We start from the raw sequence: 22,990 nt of genomic DNA, 5'->3' as shown, positions 1-22,990 counted from the left end.
GGCCTGATATGCGCATTATCTACCTATATGACGTGAGTGCACTTTAGCGCAGGGCATTGGCTACTTATGTTTTATGGTTTTACGCTATGTTTTGGCCTTGTTGTTTTATTATTTTAAGAGGAATCTGGATTAAACTCTTTTGAAGATTTGAGGCTGTTGGTTCGCTGGCTTATTGATTCATGCGAGAGACCCACCTGAAAAGTGAGGTGGACCATATCTGGTGAGCCTGCATTCTGAAGGGGTCGTGGCAATTATTACACCAAGTGTAGAGCACGTGTGGAGCACTTTAAATCACTGGGGTGTCAGTGTGAAAATATAACAGTAATGCACTATGTACAGGTTTTCATCCTGCAGGTTATGATATGAGAAGAGGAGCGCTGTCTGCATATGTATAAATAGACTGTCTGTGGATTGATGATAGCGAAGACTCTGAACTTGCTGTGGACATAACTACTAATTAATATTGGGAAAGTTTTAGTGGGTGGGCGCATTCTGTATCATTATAATAGTTTTTTTATAATGTTTGTGTGGCTTTAGGCCTGACCTATTAAGGCTTCATTTTCTACAAACGTGTTATTGCAGTTGAGCAGTACAGTCCAACTTTGCTGGATCTCCAAGGTTCTTCATTCTCCTGGCGCTTTGAGTCCTCCAGGAGAAAAGCGCGATATAAATGTTATTTGTCTTGTCTTGTCTCCTCCCATCTTGGAGAACACTGTCTTTAAATCCAACCAATTGTCACTGCAAATGTATTTCGCTATTTCATGTTTTTCAGTCTATTATTTCAGCAACTGCAGCTCCACCTTGTAACTTTTACAGAATTGCCTTGATAGCATTCTACTCTTTCTTAAACAACCCTCCACTGCCAGTTACTGGCACATCGAATATTACAGAATCATGTGTTGCAAAATGGAGCAGCGTCCAATGCACTATGGTTCCATGCCAAACACAGCTCTGTCTTGTAATTGAAGACTGGCTTCATGATGAGACTATGACATCTTCAAGGATTTATGGCCATTCTCAGTCTTGTCTGGAGTCAAACTTGGCACTCCCTTTAATGTGGCACCTCTTCAAACACTGTTTTAAATACCTGCGTGATTGATTTCTTTACTGCGTCTTTGAATTCCCGGCCAATAAAAACATATAGCATAGGATTGATACAGCTATTGAACATAGCTAAGCATTTAGACAGTGGTACAGCCACCAAGCTGACCATCAGTGGTAGCTCACCTAGAGACACCCGGGCTAACGCCAAGGCATGATAAGGAAGCCAGCATAAAAAGAAGGAGAAGACCACCCCAGTGACAACTAAGAAGGGTTTGCTGGACCTGTTGAGCTTTTTCTTGTGTAGTGTTACGAGGAGAACAGTATACGAAATAAGGATGATACACAACGGTACTAAAAACTGGTAGAGAAAAATACAAATGGTAAATATAGCAGCTTCCTTTTTTTCCCAATCCTCAAAAACATCCAAGTTCTTGCAAGAACTGCGGTTACTTTCTACAGACATCTCAGAAAGAGTGAAAGATCCAGGAACCATGGCCACCGATAGTATCCAAATCACCATGCATGCTGTCATCACCAATCTGGTATTGCGGTAATTTTGGCACCAGACTGGAAAAAGGACAAGGATGCATCGGTCTATGCTGATAGCACTCAGTAGAAGGATGCTGGCATAGATGCTGAGGCCAAAGATACAGTTGACAAGCTTGCACATTGTAGATCCAAAAGGCCAATGCAGGTCTGATAGTAAATAGAGGACAGTGACTAAAACTAAAAACGTAGAGATGAAATCAGCTAAAGCCAGGTTGAAGAACCAGATGGTGTTGATAGTTCTTTGTAGTCGGCATCCAGTGATCCAGATGACGGTACCATTTCCCATCATGCCCAGGAGGAAGATTAAACTAAAGGTCACAGTAGCAAACACCTGAACATTATGGCGTATTTCGGCGGTCTCCTCATCAAAAGTGAAATTCATTGTGTGAACCAGGCTTCCAGGCACGATTCCTGAGGAAAAATGAAATAACATTTAATCAAAGATATAAGGTGTTTTTTTTTTACTTATATATTTATTACCAGATTCATTATTTGTTCATTAATAAAGGAAAACCTTTAGTTCTGACATGGCTTAAAAAATACTTGAACTGACATGTGACATGATGAGATAGACATGTGTATGTACAGTGCCTAGCGCACAAATAACTAGGCTGTGTTCCTTTCTTTTCTTTCTCTGCCTGAAAGAGTTAAATATCAGGTATGTAAGTGGCTGACTCAGTCCTGACTCAGACAGGAAGTGACTACAGTGTGACCCTCACTGATAAGAAATTCCAACTATAAAACACTTTCCTAGCAGAAAATGGCTTCTGAGAGCAGGGAAGAGATAACAAGGGTCAATAGTTCATAGATTTTAGCTCTGGCATACTTTAATGAATGTTTCATTTAGCAAAAACAATAAAACCGATAAAACTTAAAAAGTAGATTTAAACACAAAATAAAACTGTGGAATATCTTAAAAAGTCATTTTTAGGAGAAGGAAGATAGATACAAACGTTTATTTCATGAGTTTATTTTCGCTTCGGATGTCCTTTAAATAAGTATGACATGAAAGTGACAGACATGCTTAGTACCACTGACTTTCATTGCCGCTTCTTTCCCATGCCTGCCTGTTTCAGCATCTTGCTGCTTCTTTCCCACGCCTGCCTGTTTCAGCATCATTGCCGCTTCTTTCCCACGCCTGCCTGTTTCAGCATCATTGCCGCTTCTTTCCCATGCCTGCCTGTTTCAGCATCATTGCCGCTTCTTTCCCATGCCTGCCTGTTTCAGCATCATTGCCGCTTCTTTCCCATGCCTGCCTGTTTCAGCATCATTGCCGCCTCTTTCCCATGCCTGCCTGTTTCAGCATCATTGCCGCTTCTTTCCCATGCATGCCTGTTTCAGCATCATTGCCGCTACTTTCCCATGCCTGCCTGTTTCAGCATCATTGCCGCTTCTTTCCCACGACTGCCTGTTTCAGCATCTTGCTGCTTCTTTCCAATGCCTGCCTGTTTCAGCACCATTGCCGCTTCTTTCCCATGCCTGCCTGTTTCAGCACCATTGCCGCTTCTTTCCCATGCCTGCCTGTTTCAGCATCATTGCCGCTTCTTTCCCATGCCTGCCTGTTTCAGCATCATTGCCACTTCTTTCCCATGCCTGCCTGTTTCAGCATCATTGCCGCTTCTTTCCCATTCCTGCCTGTTTCAGCATCGCTGCCGCTTCTTTCCCACGCCTGCCTGTTTCAGCATCATTGCCGCTTCTTTCCCATGCCTGCCTGTTTCAGCATCATTGCTGCTTCTTTCCCATGCCTGCCTGTTTCAGCATCATTGCCGCTTCTTTCCCATGCCTGCCTGTTTCAGCACCATTGCCGCTTCTTTCCCATGCCTGCCTGTTTCAGCATCATTGCCGCTTCTTTCCCATGCCTGCATGTTTCAGCATCATTGCCGCTTCTTTCCCCTGCCTGCCTGTTTCAGCATCATTGCCGCTTCTTTCCCACGCCTGCCTGTTTCAGCATCATTGCCGCTTCTTTCCCATGCCTGCCTGTTTCAGCATCATTGCCGCTTCTTTCCCATGCCTGCCTGTTTCAGCACCATTGCCGCTTCTTTCCCATGCCTGCCTGTTTCAGCATCATTGCCGCTTCTTTCCCATGCCTGCATGTTTCAGCATCATTGCCGCTTCTTTCCCCTGCCTGCCTGTTTCAGCATCATTGCCGCTTCTTTCCCATGCCTGCCTGTTTCAGCATCATTGCCGCTTCTTTCCCACGCCTGCCTGTTTCAGCATCATTGCCGCTTCTTTCCCATGCCTGCCTGTTTCAGCACCATTGCCGCTTCTTTCCCATGCCTGCCTGTTTCAGCATCATTGCCGCTTCTTTCCCATGCCTGCATGTTTCAGCATCATTGCCGCTTCTTTCCCCTGCCTGCCTGTTTCAGCATCATTGCCGCTTCTTTCCCATGCCTGCCTGTTTCAGCATCATTGCCGCTTCTTTCCCACGCCTGCCTGTTTCAGCATCATTGCCGCTTCTTTCCCATGCCTGCCTGTTTCAGCATCATTGCCGCTTCTTTCCCACGCCTGCCTGTTTCAGCATCATTGCCGCTTCTTTCCCATGCCTGCCTGTTTCAGCATCATTGCCGCTTCTTTCCCTTGCCTGCCTGTTTCAGCATCTTGCCGCTTCTTTCCCACGCCTGCCTGTTTCAGCATCTTGCCGCTTCTTTCCCATGCCTGCCTGTTTCAGCATCATTGCCGCTTCTTTCCCATGCCTGCCTGTTTCAGCATCATTGCCGCTTCTTTCCCATGCCTGCCTGTTTCAGCATCGCTGCCGCTTCTTTCCCACGCCTGCCTGTTTCAGCATCATTGCCGCTTCTTTCCTACGCCTGCCTGTTTCAGCATCATTGCTGCTTCTTTCCCATGCCTGCCTGTTTCAGCATCGCTGCCACTTCTTTCCCATGCCTGCCTGTTTCAGCATCTTGCCGCTTCTTTCCTACGCCTGCCTGTTTCAGCATCGCTGCCACTTCTTTCCCACGCCTGCCTGTTTCAGCATCATTGCCGCTTCTTTCCCATGCCTGCCTGTTTCAGCATCATTGCCGCTTCTTTCCCATGCATGCCTGTTTCAGCATCATTGCCGCTACTTTCCCATGCCTGCCTGTTTCAGCATCATTGCCGCTTCTTTCCCATGCATGCCTGTTTCAGCATCATTGCCGCTTCTTTCCCACACCTGCCTGTTTCAGCATCATTGCCGCTTCTTTCCCACGACTGCCTGTTTCAGCATCTTGCTGCTTCTTTCCAATGCCTGCCTGTTTCAGCACCATTGCCGCTTCTTTCCCATGCCTGCCTGTTTCAGCACCATTGCCGCTTCTTTCCCATGCCTGCCTGTTTCAGCATCATTGCCGCTTCTTTCCCATGCCTGCCTGTTTCAGCATCATTGCCACTTCTTTCCCATGCCTGCCTGTTTCAGCATCATTGCCGCTTCTTTCCCATTCCTGCCTGTTTCAGCATCGCTGCTGCTTCTTTCCCACGCCTGCCTGTTTCAGCATCATTGCCGCTTCTTTCCCATGCCTGCCTGTTTCAGCATCATTGCTGCTTCTTTCCCATGCCTGCCTGTTTCAGCATCATTGCTGCTTCTTTCCCATGCCTGCCTGTTTCAGCATCATTGCCGCTACTTTCCCATGCCTGCCTGTTTCAGCATCATTGCCGCTTCTTTCCCATGCATGCCTGTTTCAGCATCATTGCCGCTTCTTTCCCACACCTGCCTGTTTCAGCATCATTGCCGCTTCTTTCCCACGACTGCCTGTTTCAGCATCTTGCTGCTTCTTTCCAATGCCTGCCTGTTTCAGCACCATTGCCGCTTCTTTCCCATGCCTGCCTGTTTCAGCACCATTGCCGCTTCTTTCCCATGCCTGCCTGTTTCAGCATCATTGCCGCTTCTTTCCCATGCCTGCCTGTTTCAGCATCATTGCCACTTCTTTCCCATGCCTGCCTGTTTCAGCATCATTGCCGCTTCTTTCCCATTCCTGCCTGTTTCAGCATCGCTGCTGCTTCTTTCCCATGCCTGCCTGTTTCAGCATCATTGCCGCTTCTTTCCCATGCCTGCCTGTTTCAGCATCATTGCTGCTTCTTTCCCATGCCTGCCTGTTTCAGCATCATTGCTGCTTCTTTCCCATGCCTGCCTGTTTCAGCATCATTGCCGCTTCTTTCCCACGCCTGCCTGTTTCAGCATCATTGCCGCTTCTTTCCCATGCCTGCCTGTTTCAGCATCATTGCCGCTTCTTTCCCATGCCTGCCTGTTTCAGCACCATTGCCGCTTCTTTCCCATGCCTGCCTGTTTCAGCATCATTGCCGCTTCTTTCCCCTGCCTGCCTGTTTCAGCATCATTGCCGCTTCTTTCCTATGCCTGCCTGTTTCAGCATCATTGCCGCTTCTTTCCCACGCCTGCCTGTTTCAGCATCATTGCCGCTTCTTTCCCATGCCTGCCTGTTTCAGCATCATTGCCGCTTCTTTCCCACGCCTGCCTGTTTCAGCATCATTGCCGCTTCTTTCCCATGCCTGCCTGTTTCAGCATCATTGCCGCTTCTTTCCCTTGCCTGCCTGTTTCAGCATCTTGCCGCTTCTTTCCCACGCCTGCCTGTTTCAGCATCTTGCACCTTCTTTCCCATGCCTGCCTGTTTCAGCATCATTGCCGCTTCTTTCCCATGCCTGCCTGTTTCAGCATCATTGCCGCTTCTTTCCCATGCCTGCCTGTTTCAGCATCATTGCCGCTTCTTTCCCACGCCTGCCTGTTTCAGCATCATTGCCGCTTCTTTCCCATGCCTGCCTGTTTCAGCATCATTGCCGCTTCTTTCCCATGCCTGCATGTTTCAGCACCATTGCCGCTTCTTTCCCATGCCTGCCTGTTTCAGCATCATTGCCGCTTCTTTCCCATGCCTGCCTGTTTCAGCATCATTGCCGCTTCTTTCCCATGCCTGCCTGTTTCAGCATCATTGCCGCTTCTTTCCCATGCCTGCCCGTTTCAGCATCATTGCCGCTTCTTTCCCATGCCTGCCTGTTTCAGCATCGCTGCCGCTTCTTTCCTACGCCTGCCTGTTTCAGCATCGCTGCCACTTCTTTCCCATGCCTGCCTGTTTCAGCATCTTGCCGCTTCTTTCCTATGCCTGCCTGTTTCAGCATCATTGCCGCTTCTTTCCCATGCCTGCCTGTTTCAGCATCGCTGCCACTTCTTTCCCATGCCTGCCTGTTTCAGCATCATTGCCGCTTCTTTCCCATGCCTGCCTGTTTCAGCATCATTGCCGCTTCTTTCCTACGCCTGCCTGTTTCAGCATCGCTGCCACTTCTTTCCCACGCCTGCCTGTTTCAGCATCATTGCCGCTTCTTTCCCGTGCCTGCCTGTTTCAGCATCATTGCCGCTTCTTTCCCGTGCCTGCCTGTTTCAGCATCATTGCCGCTTCTTTCCCATGCCTGCCTGTTTCAGCATCATTGCCGCTTCTTTCCCACGCCTGCCTTTTTCTCCATCATTGCCGCTTCTTTCCCATGCCTGCCTGTTTCAGCATCATTGCCGCTTCTTTCCCATGCCTGCCTGTTTCAGCATCTTGCCGCTTCTTTCCCATGCCTGCCTGTTTCAGCATCATTGCCACTTCTTTCCCATGCCTGCCTGTTTCAGCATCATTGCCGCTTCTTTCCTATGCCTGCCTGTTTCAGCATCATTGCCGCTTCTTTCCCATGCCTGCCTGTTTCAGCATCATTGCCGCTTCTTTCCTACGCCTGCCTGTTTCAGCATCGCTGCCGCTTCTTTCCCTTGCCTGCCTGTTTCAGCATCATTGCCGCTTCTTTCCCATGCCTGCCTGTTTCAGCATCATTGCCGCTTCTTTCCCTTGCCTGCCTGTTTCAGCATCATTGCCGCTTCTTTCCCACGCCTGCCTGTTTCAGCATCATTGCCGCTTCTTTCCCATGCCTGCCTGTTTCAGCATCATTGCCGCTTCTTTCCTATGCCTGCCTGTTTCAGCATCTTGCTGCCTCTTTCCCATGCCTGCCTGTTTCAGCATCATTGCCGCTTCTTTCCCATGCCTGCCTGTTTCAGCATCATTGCCGCTTCTTTCCCATGCCTGCCTGTTTCAGCATCTTGCCGCTTCTTTCCCATGCCTGCCTGTTTCAGCATCATTGCCGCTTCTTTCCCTTGCCTGCCTGTTTCAGCATCTTGCCGATGACACCAGCACTATGCACAGAACAAAGAGGAACTGAAACAAACTGTGCCAGCTCTAATCTACAGATTTCTCAGAAAGAGTTAGAAGCTGTGTGGTGCTGCTTCTTAGGATGCTCTGATAGTGAAATCTGATCTAAGATTTAGTGTAAGTATAAATAGACCTAACAGCAGCTAATTAGCTCCTCATGTTTCCAGGATATGGACGGAAGGCAAACTCTTCTGCAGTGATGACCGAAGGTCAATAAACTTTTTGCATTAATCTCCGTGAAAGTCATGTAAAAGTTGACTTTTAAGCGAAAACGCTTTGAAAATCATTTTGCAATATGTTTATTTTTTTATTTTTTTGCATTTTTAGCAGTTTTTTGCTTTTAAAGGTGTGATTTTTCAAGGTGTTTTCTTTCTTATTTTTAGCTTTAATAAGTAATTTGCTCTAAACTCGTGAATAGCAATTTAAGCCAAAATTATGGCAATTATAATGAGAATTTTTACATTTTTTTTTTTTGCAAAAATGGACATTGTGAAAATACATTGTATTTTTGTGAATATATTTTTTAAAATTGAAAAGAGCATTTTCAATGTGTAAATGACTGTGGTGAAGATTTGCAAGCAACACGGCTCTTCTGACATCTATTCATTTTACTACCTTATTAACCTCCCTGGCGTTCTATTAAAATCGCCAGGGAGGCTGCGGGAGGGTTTTTTTTAAATTAAAAAAAAACTATTTCATGCAGCCAACTAAAAGTTGGCTGCATGAAAGCCCACTAGAGGGCGCTCCGGAAGCGTACTTTCGATCGCCTCCGGCAATCGAAAGTAACAAGATAGGCCGCAATGAGCGGCCTATCTTGTTTTGCTTTCCTCGTCGCCATGGCGACGAGCGGAGTGACGTCATGGACGTCAGTCGACGTCCTGACGTCAGAGCCGCCCGATCCAGCCCCTAGCGCCGGCCGGAACTGTTTGTTCCGGCTGCACTGGGCTCGGGCGGCTGGGGGGACCCTCTTTCGCCGCTGCACGCGGCGGATCGCCGCGGAGCGGCGGCGATCGGGCAGCACACGCGGCTGGCAAAGTGCCGGCTGCGTGTGCTGCTCTTTTCAGATTGAAAATCGGCCCAGCAGGGCCTGAGCGGCGACCTCCGGCGGCATACCCCGAGCTCAGCTCGGGATTACCGCCAAGGGGGTTAAAAAAATGTTTTTTTTTCTAGGCAAGATGTCCATGAATGTCTGAGGAAAAAATCCATGCGTGACACTGTATGTAAATGCCAATTACACCACGTGCTCTTCCCTCATTACACAGCATGACCACCACGCATATGGGCATCACAGTCCCTCCCCCTCACATACAGCATCACAGTCCCTCCCCCTCACATATGGGCATCACAGTTCCTCCCCCTCACATACGGCATTACAGTCCCTGCCCCTTACATACGGCATCACAGTCCCTCCCCCTCACATACGGCATCACACTCCCTCCTCCTCACATACGGCATCACAGTCCCTCCTCCTCACATGTGGGCATCACAGTCCCTCCTCCTCACATACGGCATTACAGTCCCTGCCCCTCACATACGGCATCACAGTCCCTCCCCCTCATATACGGCATCACAGTCCCTCCCCCTCATATACGAGCATCACAGTCCCTCCCCTCTTACATATGACATCACAGTCCCTCCCCCTCACATACAAGCATCACACTCAATCCCCCTCACAGGCATCACAGTCACTCCCCCTCACATACGGCATCACAGTCCCTCCCCCTCACATACGGGCATCACAGTACCTCCCTTCTTACATACGGCATCACAGTCCCTCCCCCTCACATATGGCATCACAGTCCCTCCCCCTCAAATACGGGCATCACAGTCCCTCCCCCTCACATACGGCATCACAGTCCCTCCTCCTCACATATGGGCATCACAGTCCCTCCCCCTCACATACGGGCATCACAGTCCCTCCCCCTCACATACGGCATCACAATCCCTCCCCCTCACATATGGGCATCACAGTCCCTCCCCCTCACATACGGCATCACAGTCCCTCCTCCTCACATATAGGCATCACAGTTCCTCCCCCTCACATACGGCATCACAGTCCCTCCCCCTCACATACGGCCTCACAGTCCCTCCCCCTCATATACGGCATCACAGTCCCTCCCCCTCACATACGGGCATCACAGTCCCTCCCCTTTTACATATGACATCACAGTCCCTCCCCCTCACATACGGGCATCACACTCCCTCCCCCTCACATACGGGCATCACAGTCCCTCCCCCTCACATACAGGCATCACTGTCCCTCCCCCTCAGATACGGCATCACAGTCCCTCCCCCTCACATACGGCATCACAGTCCCTCCCCCTCACATATGGCATCACAGTCCCTCCTCCTCAAATATGGGCATCACAGTCCCTCCCCCTCACATATGGCATCACAGTCCCTCCTCCTCACATATGGGCATCACAGTCCCTCCCCCTCACATACAGCATCACACTCCCTCCCCCTCACATATGGGCATCACAGTCCCTCCCCCTCACATACGGCATCACAGTCCCTCCCCCTCACATACGGCATCACAGTCCCTCCCCCTCACATGTGGGCATCACAGTCCCTCCTCCTCACATACAGCATCACAGCATCACAGTCCCTCCCCCTCACATACAGCATCACAGTCCCTCCCTCTCACATACGGGCATCACAGTCCCTCCCCCTCACATACTGCATCACAGTCCCTCCCTCTCACATATGGCATCACAGTCCCTCCCCCTCACATACAGCATCACAGTCCCTCCCCCTCACATACTGCATCACAGTCCCTCCCTCTCACATACGGCATCACAGTCCCTCCCCCTCACATACAGCATCACAGTCCCTCCCCCTCACATACAGCATCACAGTCCCTCCCCCTCACAAACAGCAACACAGTCCCTCCCCCTCACATACAGCATCACAGTTCCTCCCCCTCACATACAGCAACACAGTCCCTCCCCCTCACATAAAGCATCACAGTCCCTCCCCCTCAAATACGGGCATCACAGTCCCTCCCCCTCACATACGGCATCACAGTCCCTCCTCCTCACATATGGGCATCACAGTCCCTCCCCCTCACATATGGCATCACAGTCCCTCCCCCTCACATACGGCATCACACTCCCTCCCCCTCACATATGGGCATCACAGTCCCTCCCCCTCACATACGGCATCACAGTCCCTCCTCCTCACATATGGGCATCACAGTTCCTCCCCCTCACATACGGCATTACAGTCCCTGCCCCTCACATACGGCATCACAGTCCCTCCCCCTCATATACGGCATCACAGTCCCTCCCCCTCATATACGAGCATCACAGTCCCTCCCCTCTTACATATGACATCACAGTCCCCCCCCCCTCACATACAAGCATCACACTCCCTCCCCCTCACATACGGGCATCACAGTCACTCCCCCTCACATACGGGCATCACAGTCCCTCCCCCTCACATACGGCATCACAGTCCCTCCCCCTCACATACGGGCATCACAGTACCTCCCTTCTTACATACGGCATCACAGTCCCTCCCCCTCAAATACGGGCATCACAGTCCCTCCCCCTCACATACGGCATCACAATCCATCCCCCTCACATACGGGCATCACAGTCCCTCCCCCTCAAATATGGCATCACAGTCCCTCCCCCTCACATACGGAATCACAGTCCCTCCCCCTCACATACGGGCATCACAGTCCCTCATCCTCAGATATGGGCATCACAGTCCCTCCCCCTCACATACGGCATCACACTCCCTCCCCCTTACATACGGCATCACAGTCCCTCCCCCTCACATACGGCATCACACTCCCTCCTCCTCACATACGGCATCACAGTCCCTCCTCCTCACATGTGGGCATCACAGTCCCTCCTCCTCACATACGGCATCACAGTCCCTCCTCCTCACATATGGGCATCACAGTCCCTCCCCCTCACATACGGGCATCACAGTCCCTCCCCCTCACATACGGCATCACAATCCATCCCCCTCACATATGGGCATCACAGTCCCTCCCCCTCACATACGGCATCACAGTCCCTCCTCCTCACATATAGGCATCACAGTTCCTCCCCCTCACATACGGCATCACAGTCCCTCCCCCTCACATACGGCCTCACAGTCCCTCCCCCTCATATACGGCATCACAGTCCCTCCCCCTCACATACGGGCATCACAGTCCCTCCCCTTTTACATATGACATCACAGTCCCTCCCCCTCACATACGGGCATCACACTCCCTCCCCCTCACATACGGGCATCACAGTCCCTCCCCCTCACATACAGGCATCACTGTCCCTCCCCCTCACATACGGCATCACAGTCCCTCCCCCTCACATACGGCATCACAGTCCCTCCCCCTCACATATGGCATCACAGTCCCTCCTCCTCAAATATGGGCATCACAGTCCCTCCCCCTCACATATGGCATCACAGTCCCTCCTCCTCACATATGGGCATCACAGTCCCTCCCCCTCACATACGGCATCACACTCCCTCCCCCTCACATATGGGCATCACAGTCCCTCCCCCTCACATACGGCATCACAGTCCCTCCCCCTCACATACGGCATCACAGTCCCTCCCCCTCACATATGGCATCACAGTCCCTCCCCCTCACATACGGGCATCAAAGTCCCTCCCCCTCAAATATGGCATCACAGTCCCTCCCCCTCACATACGGAATCACAGTCCCTCCCCCTCACATACGGGCATCACAGTCCCTCATCCTCAGATATGGGCATCACAGTCCCTCCCCCTCACATACGGCATCACACTCCCTCCCCCTTACATACGGCATCACAGTCCCTCCCCCTCACATACGGCATCACACTCCCTCCTCCTCACATACGGCATCACAGTCCCTCCTCCTCACATGTGGGCATCACAGTCCCTCCTCCTCACATACGGCATCACAGTCCCTCCCCCTCACATACGGCATCACAGTCCCTCCCCCTCACATACGGGCATCACAGTCCCTCCCCCTCACATACGGCATCACAGTCCCTCCCCCTCACATACGGGCATCACAGTACCTCCCCTCTTACATACGGCATCACAGTCCCTCCCCCTCACATATGGGCATCACATTCCCTCCTCCTCACATATGGGCATCACAGTCCCTCCCCCTCACATACGGCATCACACTCCCTCCCCCTCACATGTGGGCATCACAGTCCCTTCCCCTCACATACGGCATCACAGTCCCTCCTCCTCACATATGGGCATCACAGTTCCTCCCCCTCACATACGGCATCACAGTCCCTCCCCCTCACATACGGGCATCACAGTCCCTCCCCCTCACATACAGCATCACAGTCCCTCCCCCTCACATATGGGCATCACAGTCCCTTCCCCTCACAAACGGCATCACAGTCCCTCCCCCTCACATATGGGCATCACAGTTCCTCCCCCTCACATACGGCATCACAGTCCCTCCCCTCACATATGGGCATCTCAGTCCCTCCCCCTCACATACGGCATCACACTCCCTCCCCCTCACATGTGGGCATCACAGTCCCTTCCCCTCACATACGGCATCACAGTCCCTCCTCCTCACATACGGCATCACAGTCCCTCCCCCTCACATACGGCATCACAGTCCCTCCCCCTCACATACGGCATCACAGTCCCTCCCCCTCACATATGGCATCACAGTCCCTCCCCCTCACATACAGGCATCAAAGTCCCTCCCCCTCAAATACGGCATCACAGTCCCTCCCCTCACATATGGGCATCACATTCCCTCCTCCTCACATATGGGCATCACAGTCTCTCCCCCTCACATACGGCATCACACTCCCTCCCCCTCACATGTGGGCATCACAGTCTCTTCCCCTCACATACGGCATCACAGTCCCTCCTCCTCACATATGGGCATCACAGTTCCTCCCCCTCACATACGGCATCACAGTCCCTCCTCCTCACATACGGCATCACACTCTCTCCCCCTCACATACAGCATCACAGTCCCTCCCCCTCACATACGGCATCACAGTCCCTCCTCCTCACATATGGGCATCACAGTTCCTCCCCCTCACATACGGCATCACAGTTCCTCCCCCTCACATACGGGCATCACAGTCCCTCCCCCTCACATACAGCATCACAGTCCCTCCCCCTCACATATGGCATCACAGTCCCTCCCCCTCACATACGGCATCACAGTCCCTCCCCCTCACATACGGGCATCACAGTCCCTCCCACTCACATAGGGGCATCACTGTCCCTCCCCCTCACATACGGGCATCACAGTCCCTCCCCCTCACATATGGCATCACAGTCCCTCCCCCTCACATACAGCATCACAGTCCCTCCCCTCACATACGGGCATCACAGTCCCTCCCCCTCACATACAGCATCACAGTCCCTCCCCTCACATACGGGCATCACAGTCCCTCCCCCTCACATACAGCATCACAGTCCCTCCCCTCACATACGGGCATCACAGTCCCTCCCCCTCATATCCGAGCATCACAGTCCCTTAGCCTTAGCTTTCCACACAACAGTGAGTCACACCCAGAAATAACGTATTAAACATCCACCATCACTCCAGTCGTAGTCTTCCTCCAGCTCAGTATAAGTAATGGCCTCTCCTCACCTCCTCCAGTCCGGATTACACAGCGCTCTACCCTCAGCCACTCTCCTCAGTTCCACAGGCAGAAGATCTAGCATAAGCCTCACAGGCTGCACAGGTTTCCTAATGACTGAAAGAGCTCTTCATAGCGTAAAACCATTACTTTAATACAAATGTAAAGCTGGCTATACACTGGCTCGATTTTGTGCCGTTTCGACAGCAGATTCGATCACTAGGATCGAGTCTGCTGCCAATCGTTCACGCTACACGCCGAATTTCGATCTATCCCGTCCGATCCCGTCGATCGCTCCGTGCGGAAAATTACCGTCGATCGCCCGTGGGTAGGGAGCGCATCGCTAGCGGCGTTCGAGTGCCCGACGACCGACGCAATAGAGCCCGCATACATTACCTGCTCCGCCGGCGCGAGCCCTCCCGGTCACCGCTGCTCCGTCTCCGCTCTGGTCTCCGGCATGCTTCACTTCTTCTAGCCCGGCAGGAAGTTTAAACAGTAGAGGGCTCTCTACTGATTAAACTTCCTGCCAGGCAGGAAGAAGTGAAGAATGCCGGAGACCAGACCAGAGCGGAGACGAAGCAGCGGTGACCGGGAGGACTCGCGCCGGCGGAGCAGGTAATGTATGCGGCGGGGGCGGGAGCGGCGGCAGCACCACCACCACAGATTTCAGGCTGAAATCGATTCACAATCTGTTTGCAATAAAGGCGGCCAGGGATCTATCTGTTGGTCGAATCTGATGGCAAATCGACCAGTGTATGGCTACCTTAAAAGTAGTGCACTCACAATACCAAGGGTGAAATCAAGCCAGTAGTAATCACAGGGCTGTCTCCATTTTTCCCGCCCATAGCTCCGCCCTTCATACTTACCCTATCCCTAACCCACAGGATCGAAGTGATGGAATTGGCCAGGAAATCAATACATGGCCACATAGCAGTTCATCAGAGTACAACAGTCATTTCAATAATAAGCAGCTTAAAAACAAAATAGCTCAAAGTAAAGAATTTAGAAATACTGTCCAGTAGCGCCACCTTTTGGCATCTCATACCAGAGTCACTTAGTATCATGTCTGTAAACAGTCGATTTCAACTTTCATTTGTAGGTAACTTAGGGCTGGTACACACGGGCGTTTTTGTGGTGTTTCACGCGTCGTTTCAGACGCAGTGTTTTTGTGATCTACCGCTGTCCCATTCAAGTGAATGGGAGCAGGCTTTCATGAAAGTCTGGCAGTGGATCCCAGCGTTGTATCTCCTCTTGAAAGCTACATGTTGCTTTCAGAGGTGGTAAATGCCAGGAAACAATTGCAGAGACACAAACTGCTAGCCTTGAAGGCTTCCCTAAAGCTAGCGTGTAAAGTAAACGCTGGTGTTTAAAGAACGGCGTTTGAACGTGGCGCGGAGTGAAAGCTCGGCAGAGACACCAGCCCTTACACTGTTTACCGTTATTCCTAACTGCATAACCATGTCTGTCTGCTTTCTATCTCTTTAGGGAACTCTGCCTATTTGTGTGGAACGCGGCCTTACTATGTGTGAGGAGACTCACTGCCTTATTAGCTTTTCTTTTCTTCTTCTTTTGTTTTTGTTTGGGAGGGGGGGGGGGGGGGGTATTGTTCTTGTTGACGTTGGTTGGAGTCATCACTATCTAATTTTATTTCCTTTATTTTGTGATTCTTATAAAGTCTTGTTCACATCAGGTGTGTTCAGAAACTTATTTTAGCCCATGATGAAAGCCTCACGCGTTGATGCGCGTTTCGTAACGCGTTGCGTTGCACTTTTTTAGGCAGACTCATGCGTTTACTTGCGTTTAAATGCGCTTGAATATCTTTTTGTTCAGTATGCTTTGCTTATTTGATGTAGCAGTTGTCAATAAAGATTTTTGTTATTGTTTTTTTTTTATTGGGGTAAAAAAACGCATCTCCAAAGCGCATTGCTATGCGCTAAAAAAGTGCACCCATTTACTTACTATGAGCTCCACAGCGCAACGCACAGAAATGCATCCAACGCTAGGTTTCTGAAACGGACAGTAACGCGGCGCATAGGTGTGAACTTGTTATATTAGAATCCATGGAAAAGGCTGTACCTGACAAAGCACACAGCGCAATGTGCTGTGAAAAGCGTACAGCAACATCACTAGTGTGAAAGAGGCTTTACTGTGATTGGTGCGCACATAGCTGGATTGTGTGTTATAGGGTAACATGCTGAAGGGGATGTGCCTGCTTCATTAGGGGAGGTGCCTGAGGGGGAGGTGCCTGCTTCATTAGGGGAGGTGCCTGAGGGGGAGGTGCCTGCTTTATTATAATCTAAGGAGTGGATGCTGGAAAATTACTATTTTGTTGGGTCGTTTGTTATTTTTGTTACGTCTCTTATGGCTGCTTGGATGTTAATCAAGGCCTTCTCTTTTATTACACTTTTATTGCAGGAGAAGCTGCTTCATCCCCAATGTTGCTAAACATGGCATGTTGGACCCGCCCCCTATACATCATCATTGGTATAAACTTTGACCCCTTACCTCACAGTCGGCAGACACATGGCAGCCAATCAGCTAGCACCCCCTCCTGGACCCCCGCCCCCCTATAAAAATGCAGTTGCGCCGGCCATGTTGCATTCTGTCTCTGGCTGCTGCAGTGAGAGGAAGGGAGAGACATTACTGCACACATTAGTAACAAGCACAGGACCACTCCAGTGTTTTTTCTTCTTACAATGTATTCTGCTAGTACTACTGCATTTCTCTGTGTGTGACACTGCACAGCCCACTGACACCCAGAGCTGTGTGCACACTACTGCATCTCTCTGTGTGTGACACTGCACAGCCCACTGACACCCAGAGCTGTGTGCACACTACTGCATCTCTCTGTGTGTGACACTGCACAGCCCACTGACACCCAGAGCTGTGTGTACACTACTGCATTTCTCTGTGTGTGACACTGCACAGCCCACTGACACCCAGAGCTGTGTGTACACTACTGCATTTCTCTGTGTGTGACACTGCACAGCCCACTGACACCCAGAGCTGTGTGTACACTACTGCATTTCTCTGTGTGTGACACTGCACAGCCCACTGACACCCAGAGCTGTGTGTACACTACTGCATTTCTCTGCGTGTGACACTGCACAGCCCACTGACACCCAGAGCTGTGTGTACACTACTGCATTTCTCTGTGTGTGACACTGCACAGCCCACTGACACCCAGAGCTGTGTGTACACTACTGCATTTCTCTGTGTGTGACACTGCACAGCCCACTGACACCCAGAGCTGTGTGTACACTACTGCATTTCTCTGTGTGTGACACTCCACAGCCCACTGACACCCAGAGCTGTGTGTACACTATTGCATTTCTCTGTGTGTGACACTGCACAGCCCACTGACACCCAGAGCTGTGTGTACACTACTGCATTTCTCTGTGTGTGACACTCCACAGCCCACTGACACCCAGAGCTGTGTGTACACTATTGCATTTCTCTGTGTGTGTGACACTGCACAGCCCACTGACACCCAGAGCTGTGTGTACACTACTGCATCTCTCTGTGTGTGTGACACTGCACAGCCCACTGACACCCAGAGCTGTGTGTACACTACTGCATTTCTCTGTGTGTGACACTGCACAGCCCACTGACACCCAGAGCTGTGTGTACACTACTGCATTTCTCTGTGTGTGACACTGCACAGCCCACTGACACCCAGAGCTGTGTGTACACTACTGCATTTCTCTGTGTGTGACACTCCACAGCCCACTGACACCCAGAGCTGTGTGTACACTATTGCATTTCTCTGTGTGTGACACTGCACAGCCCACTGACACCCAGAGCTGTGTGTACACTACTGCATTTCTCTGTGTGTGACACTGCACAGCCCACTGACACCCAGAGCTGTGTGTACACTACTGCATTTATCTGTGTGTGACACTCCACAGCCCACTGACACCCAGAGCTGTGTGTACACTATTGCATTTCTCTGTGTGTGACTCTGCACAGCCCACTGACACCCAGAGCTGTGTGTACACTACTGCATTTCTCTGTGTGTGACACTCCACAGCCCACTGACACCCAGAGCTGTGTGTACACTACTGCATCTCTCTGTGTGTGTGACACTCCACAGCCCACTGACACTTAGAGCTGTGTGCACACTACTGCTGCTGCCTCATTAAGTTACAGGCACAGAACCACTCCAGTGTATTATTATGTCACTGTATTCTGATAGCACTATTGTATCTCTCTGTGTGAGACACTCCACAGCCCACTGACACCCAGAGCTGTGTACACTACTGCATTTCTCTGTGTGAGACACTCCACAGCCCACTGACACCCAGAGCTGTGTACACTACTGCTATTTTTGCCACATTAAGTTGCAGGCATAGTACCACTCCAGTGCATTATTTTTCACTTGTTGCAGGCACTGTACCCCAAATAAAATGACAGGCAGAGGCAGGCCACCCCTCAGGGGTCCTCGAAGTGCTGTGCTGCTGTGATTTCCTGCGGCCCTGGAAGAATGCCCAGTGTTCAGAGGATGTAGTGGACTGGCTTACACAGCACACCCCATCTTCTACAGCTTCTGCATGGAACCTTGATGCACCATCCTCCTCCTGCTCTGATTCCGGCACCCCACAACAACCTATCACCCGCCCTGCAGCCACCACCACCACTAGCACCACAGCCGCTCCACTTGATATGTCAGAGGAGTTATTCACACATTTGTGTGATGAATTTAGTGATGCACAACCGTTATTGTTCCACCACGTGATATGTCTCAGTCAGGTGTCAGTACACACATGCACGTAAGGTGTGAGGAGGATGAGGATGTAGTTCCTGTTGTTGGTGCCTTTTTGGAGGTGTCTGATAATGATCATGATGTGTCCATGAATGTCACGTGGATGCCTGTTAGAGGAGATGAAGAACAGGAGGACAGTTCAGAAGGGGAGACAGAGAGGAGGAGGAGACAAGTTGTTGTAACTAGCAGGGGGAGCTCATCATAGGAGCTAGTGGCACTGTCAGACAGCATGTATCTGCACCTGGGGTAAGCCAGCCAACATGCTCTTCAGCACCTGCTGTTGCCACCACCATAATGCTGTCATTCCAAAGCTCACCAGTGTGGCTTTGTTTTGTATGTCTGCCTCTGATACCAGTGATGCCATTTTCAACATCAGCCAAAGTCGTGGGAAGTCCAACACCCATCTAGGGACAACTGCTTTGCAAAGGCACCTGATCTCACATCAAAAACACCTATGGGATGAACACATCAGGAAAAGCAGCACACAAACTCAAAGCCAGCCTCCTCCTCCTGGTCCAGCATCTTCAGGCACATCAACCTCTGCTGTACTTGCCCCCTCTCAACCACCCTCCACTCCGTTGCCTCTTACCTTGAGCAGTTCCTGCTCATCTGCCCACAGTCAGCTTTCTGTCAAGGAAGTTTTGGTGCGGAAGAAGCCAAAGGGCTTGATTAAACAAAGCGCTGCTAACCTACTTAGCACGTCTAAAGACTTTTGGGTGTGATAAGCATTGCACTAAGTAGGTTAGCACCATTTTGCGGGAAAAACTCTCGCACAAAGTTTTGCAAAGTCCGGTGCGTGCGAAACATCACATAGGGTTTAATGGCATCGCCAATGTCTTAGAGTCACCCCCTTGCCCAATGTCTGACAGCTGGCTTGTCGGAACTGTTAGCCCGCCAGCTTTTACCATACAAGCTGGTGGAGTCTGAGGCCTTTAAAAATGTTGCGATTGGGACACTGCAGTGGAAGATACCAGGCAGAAACTTTTTCTCCAAAAAGGTAATCCCCAACCTGTGCCGTCATGTGGAAAGACAAGTTGTGGCATCTCTGGCACACAATGTTGGGGCATGGGTCCATCTGACCACTGATACCTGGTAAGGTCAGGTATATCACGTACACTGCGCAATGGATAAACCTGTCGACGGTGTCCAAGCAAGGAATGCGTGGCTGTGCAGTGGAGTTGGTGACACGGCCACGACTTGCAGGCAGGCCTGCTGCCATCTCCTCTTCTCCTCCTCCTCCACCCTGTTCACTATCCTCCTCATCTGAGTCCTCTTCTGCTGCTGTGGCTTTTTCTACTAGTACAACAACTGACCCCCCCCCCCCCCCCCCCCTCTCCCAGAGCCTATTACACATCCCAGGTATGATGGTGTCATGCCATCCTGGGCCTGACTTTCTTGCAAGCTGAGAGTCACACCAGACAAACACTCCTGGATGCTCTGAACAAACAGGTGGATCAGTGGCAGACCCCTCACCAGCTGGAGATCGGCAAAGTTGTGTGTGACAACGGAAGCAACAGGGCAGGGACAAGGTCCTCCAGCACCCAAGGCTGAGACACCAAAGTGCGCCCCTCCATCCCTCCCACTCCAGCCGTCACACACTGATTGCTATTAGACTAAGAGGCTCCTCCCCTATCCCTCCCACCCCAGCAGTCACACACTGATTGCTATTACACTAAGAGGCCCCTCCGTCCCTCCCACTCCAGCTGTCACACACTGATTGCTATTAGACTAAGATGGCCACAGGGCCCACAACCTCCCCAACACCTTAATATCTAGTTATCTGGCTTGCAGTCACTGCTATGTATCCCCTTTTCTTATTTCTTTCTGCTTCATACACAATTAGGAATGACAGCTGAATGAATTGTGTGCCCCCTCCTACACTGCGCCCTGAGGCTGGAGCCTCTCCAGCCTATGCCTCGGCCCGGCCCTGGGAAGCAATGTACTGGCGGCATTACATTTGGGAAAGTTAACACATGTGCCCTGCATGGCAGTGCACATGTGTTGAATCTTATTATACAACGCTTTGTGTCTAAGTACCCAGGCTTACAGGAGGTCGTCAAGCAGTCCAGGAAGGTGTGTGGCCATTTCAGGCATACCTACATGGCCATGGCACGTTTTGCAGATATTCAGCAGTGAAAGAATTTGCCAGCAAGGTGCTTGATTTGCGACAGCCCAACTTGCTGTAATTCAAGTCTGCTAATGTTCGACCGCTTGCTCCAACAAGAAAAACCCATAAACTAATATTGTATGAGTACTGTGCTAGGACAGGCTATGGGGAGCTGGGGATTTTTTTGTTGCATTACTGGACACTCATGCACAATGTCTGCAGGCTCATGCATCCATATGAGGAGGTGACAAACCTGGTGAGTCACAGTGAAGGCGCCATCAGTGACATGATCCCATATGCTTTCTTCCTGGAGTGTGCCCTGCAAAGAGTGCTGGATCAGGCTGTAGAGAAGCATGACCAGGAAGAGGAAGAGCTGTGGGCACCACCATCAGAACCAGACCTGTCATCGACACCTGCTGCACCTGCGGTAATGCAGAGGGAAGGAGTCAGAGGAGGATGGTGGCTTAGAGGAAGATGGTTGAAGAACAACCACAGCAGGCATCCCAGAAGGCTTGTGGTCACCTTTCGGGTATCCATGGCTGGGGAGGAGGAGACCTTCTGTGACATCTATCGGCATCCATCCTTGTGCAAATGGGGTCTTTCATGCTGTCCTGCCTGTTGAGGGACTCCCATATTAAAAGGCTCAAGGTGAGCAACCTGTACTGGGTGGCAACACTACTAGACCCTCGGTGTAAGCACAAAGTGGTGGAACTGTTACCAAATCACAATAAGTCAGAAAGGATAGAGCAGTGACACAACAGCCTGCAAAGTATGCTGTACACTGCGTTCAAGGGTGATATCACAGCGATGAACCTCTGGACTATTGGGTGTGCCGGCTGGACCTGTGGCCAGAGCTGTCACAATTTACCACAAGACTTCTGTCTTGCCCTGCCTCAAGCGTCCTGTCAGAAAGGACCTTCAGCGCAGCTGGAGGCATTGTCACTGAGAAGAGAAGTCGCCTAAGTCACAAAAGTGTTCAGTACCTCACCTTTCTCACAATGAATGAGGCATGGATCCCGGAGGGCTGCTGCCCGCCCCAAGACTAAGTCAGTCCCCGCACACACAGCATCTCTGCCTGCAAAGTATGCTGTACACTGCGTTCAAGGGTGATATCACAGCGATGAACCCTTGGACTACTGGGTGCGCAGGCTTGACCTGTGGCCAGAGCTGTCCCAATTTGCCATCCAACTTCTCTCCTGCCCTGCCGCAAGCGTCCTGTCAGAAAGGACCTTCAGCGCAGCTGGAGGCATTGTCACAGAGAAGAGAAGTCGCCTAAGTCACAAAAGTGTTCAGTACCTCACCTTTCTCACAATGAATGAGGCATGGATCCCGGAGGGCTACTGCACGACCGAAGACTAAGTCAGTCCCCACACACAGCATCTCTGCATGCATGCTGTGTGACTGCCAGCCGGAAGACTTGTATATCAGTCCGCACAGAAATGTACTGTCTGTGATTTTTGCCCTTTATTGATTAAAACCAGACTCTCTGTAATTTGTGGTGGGACTTTTGACATGGATCCCCCTCTGGCATGCCACAGTCCAGGTGTTAGGCCCCTTGAAACACATTTTTTATCACTTTTGTGGCCAGAAAGAGTCCCTGCAAGTTTCAAAATGTGCCTGCCTATTGAAGTCTATGGCAGTTCGTGGGAACTCAAGCTTTTACGAAATGTTTGTGACTTCTCTAATTGGATGTTCCTCCCAGAGATAGCTCACTAGGAGCATGACTAATCCCCCCTAATGTGGACCTGTCTTGAGAACTGTGGTATGGATGTTCCAGGTTATTCTATAGATTCTG

The 22,990-nt window shown here is 50.9% G+C and overlaps 1 protein-coding gene across 1 annotated transcript in view; it reads right to left on the bottom strand.

The window, feature by feature from the left end:
• Positions 1-373: 373 nt before the first annotated feature.
• The window catches only part of LOC137523143 (chemerin-like receptor 1), a 262,038-nt gene continuing 239,421 nt past the window's right edge, over positions 374-22,990 (bottom strand). The window contains exon 3 of the mRNA XM_068243381.1: positions 374-2,004. Within this exon, the coding sequence (XP_068099482.1) occupies positions 1,052-1,975 (924 nt within the window). The 5' untranslated portion in view covers positions 1,976-2,004 and the 3' untranslated portion in view covers positions 374-1,051. The remainder of the gene's footprint in view (positions 2,005-22,990) is intronic.

Source organism: Hyperolius riggenbachi, chromosome 6 (assembly GCF_040937935.1).
Source record: "Hyperolius riggenbachi isolate aHypRig1 chromosome 6, aHypRig1.pri, whole genome shotgun sequence".
Lineage (NCBI taxonomy): Eukaryota > Metazoa > Chordata > Amphibia > Anura > Hyperoliidae > Hyperolius > Hyperolius riggenbachi.
This window is presented reverse-complemented; position numbering and strand designations above follow the sequence as displayed.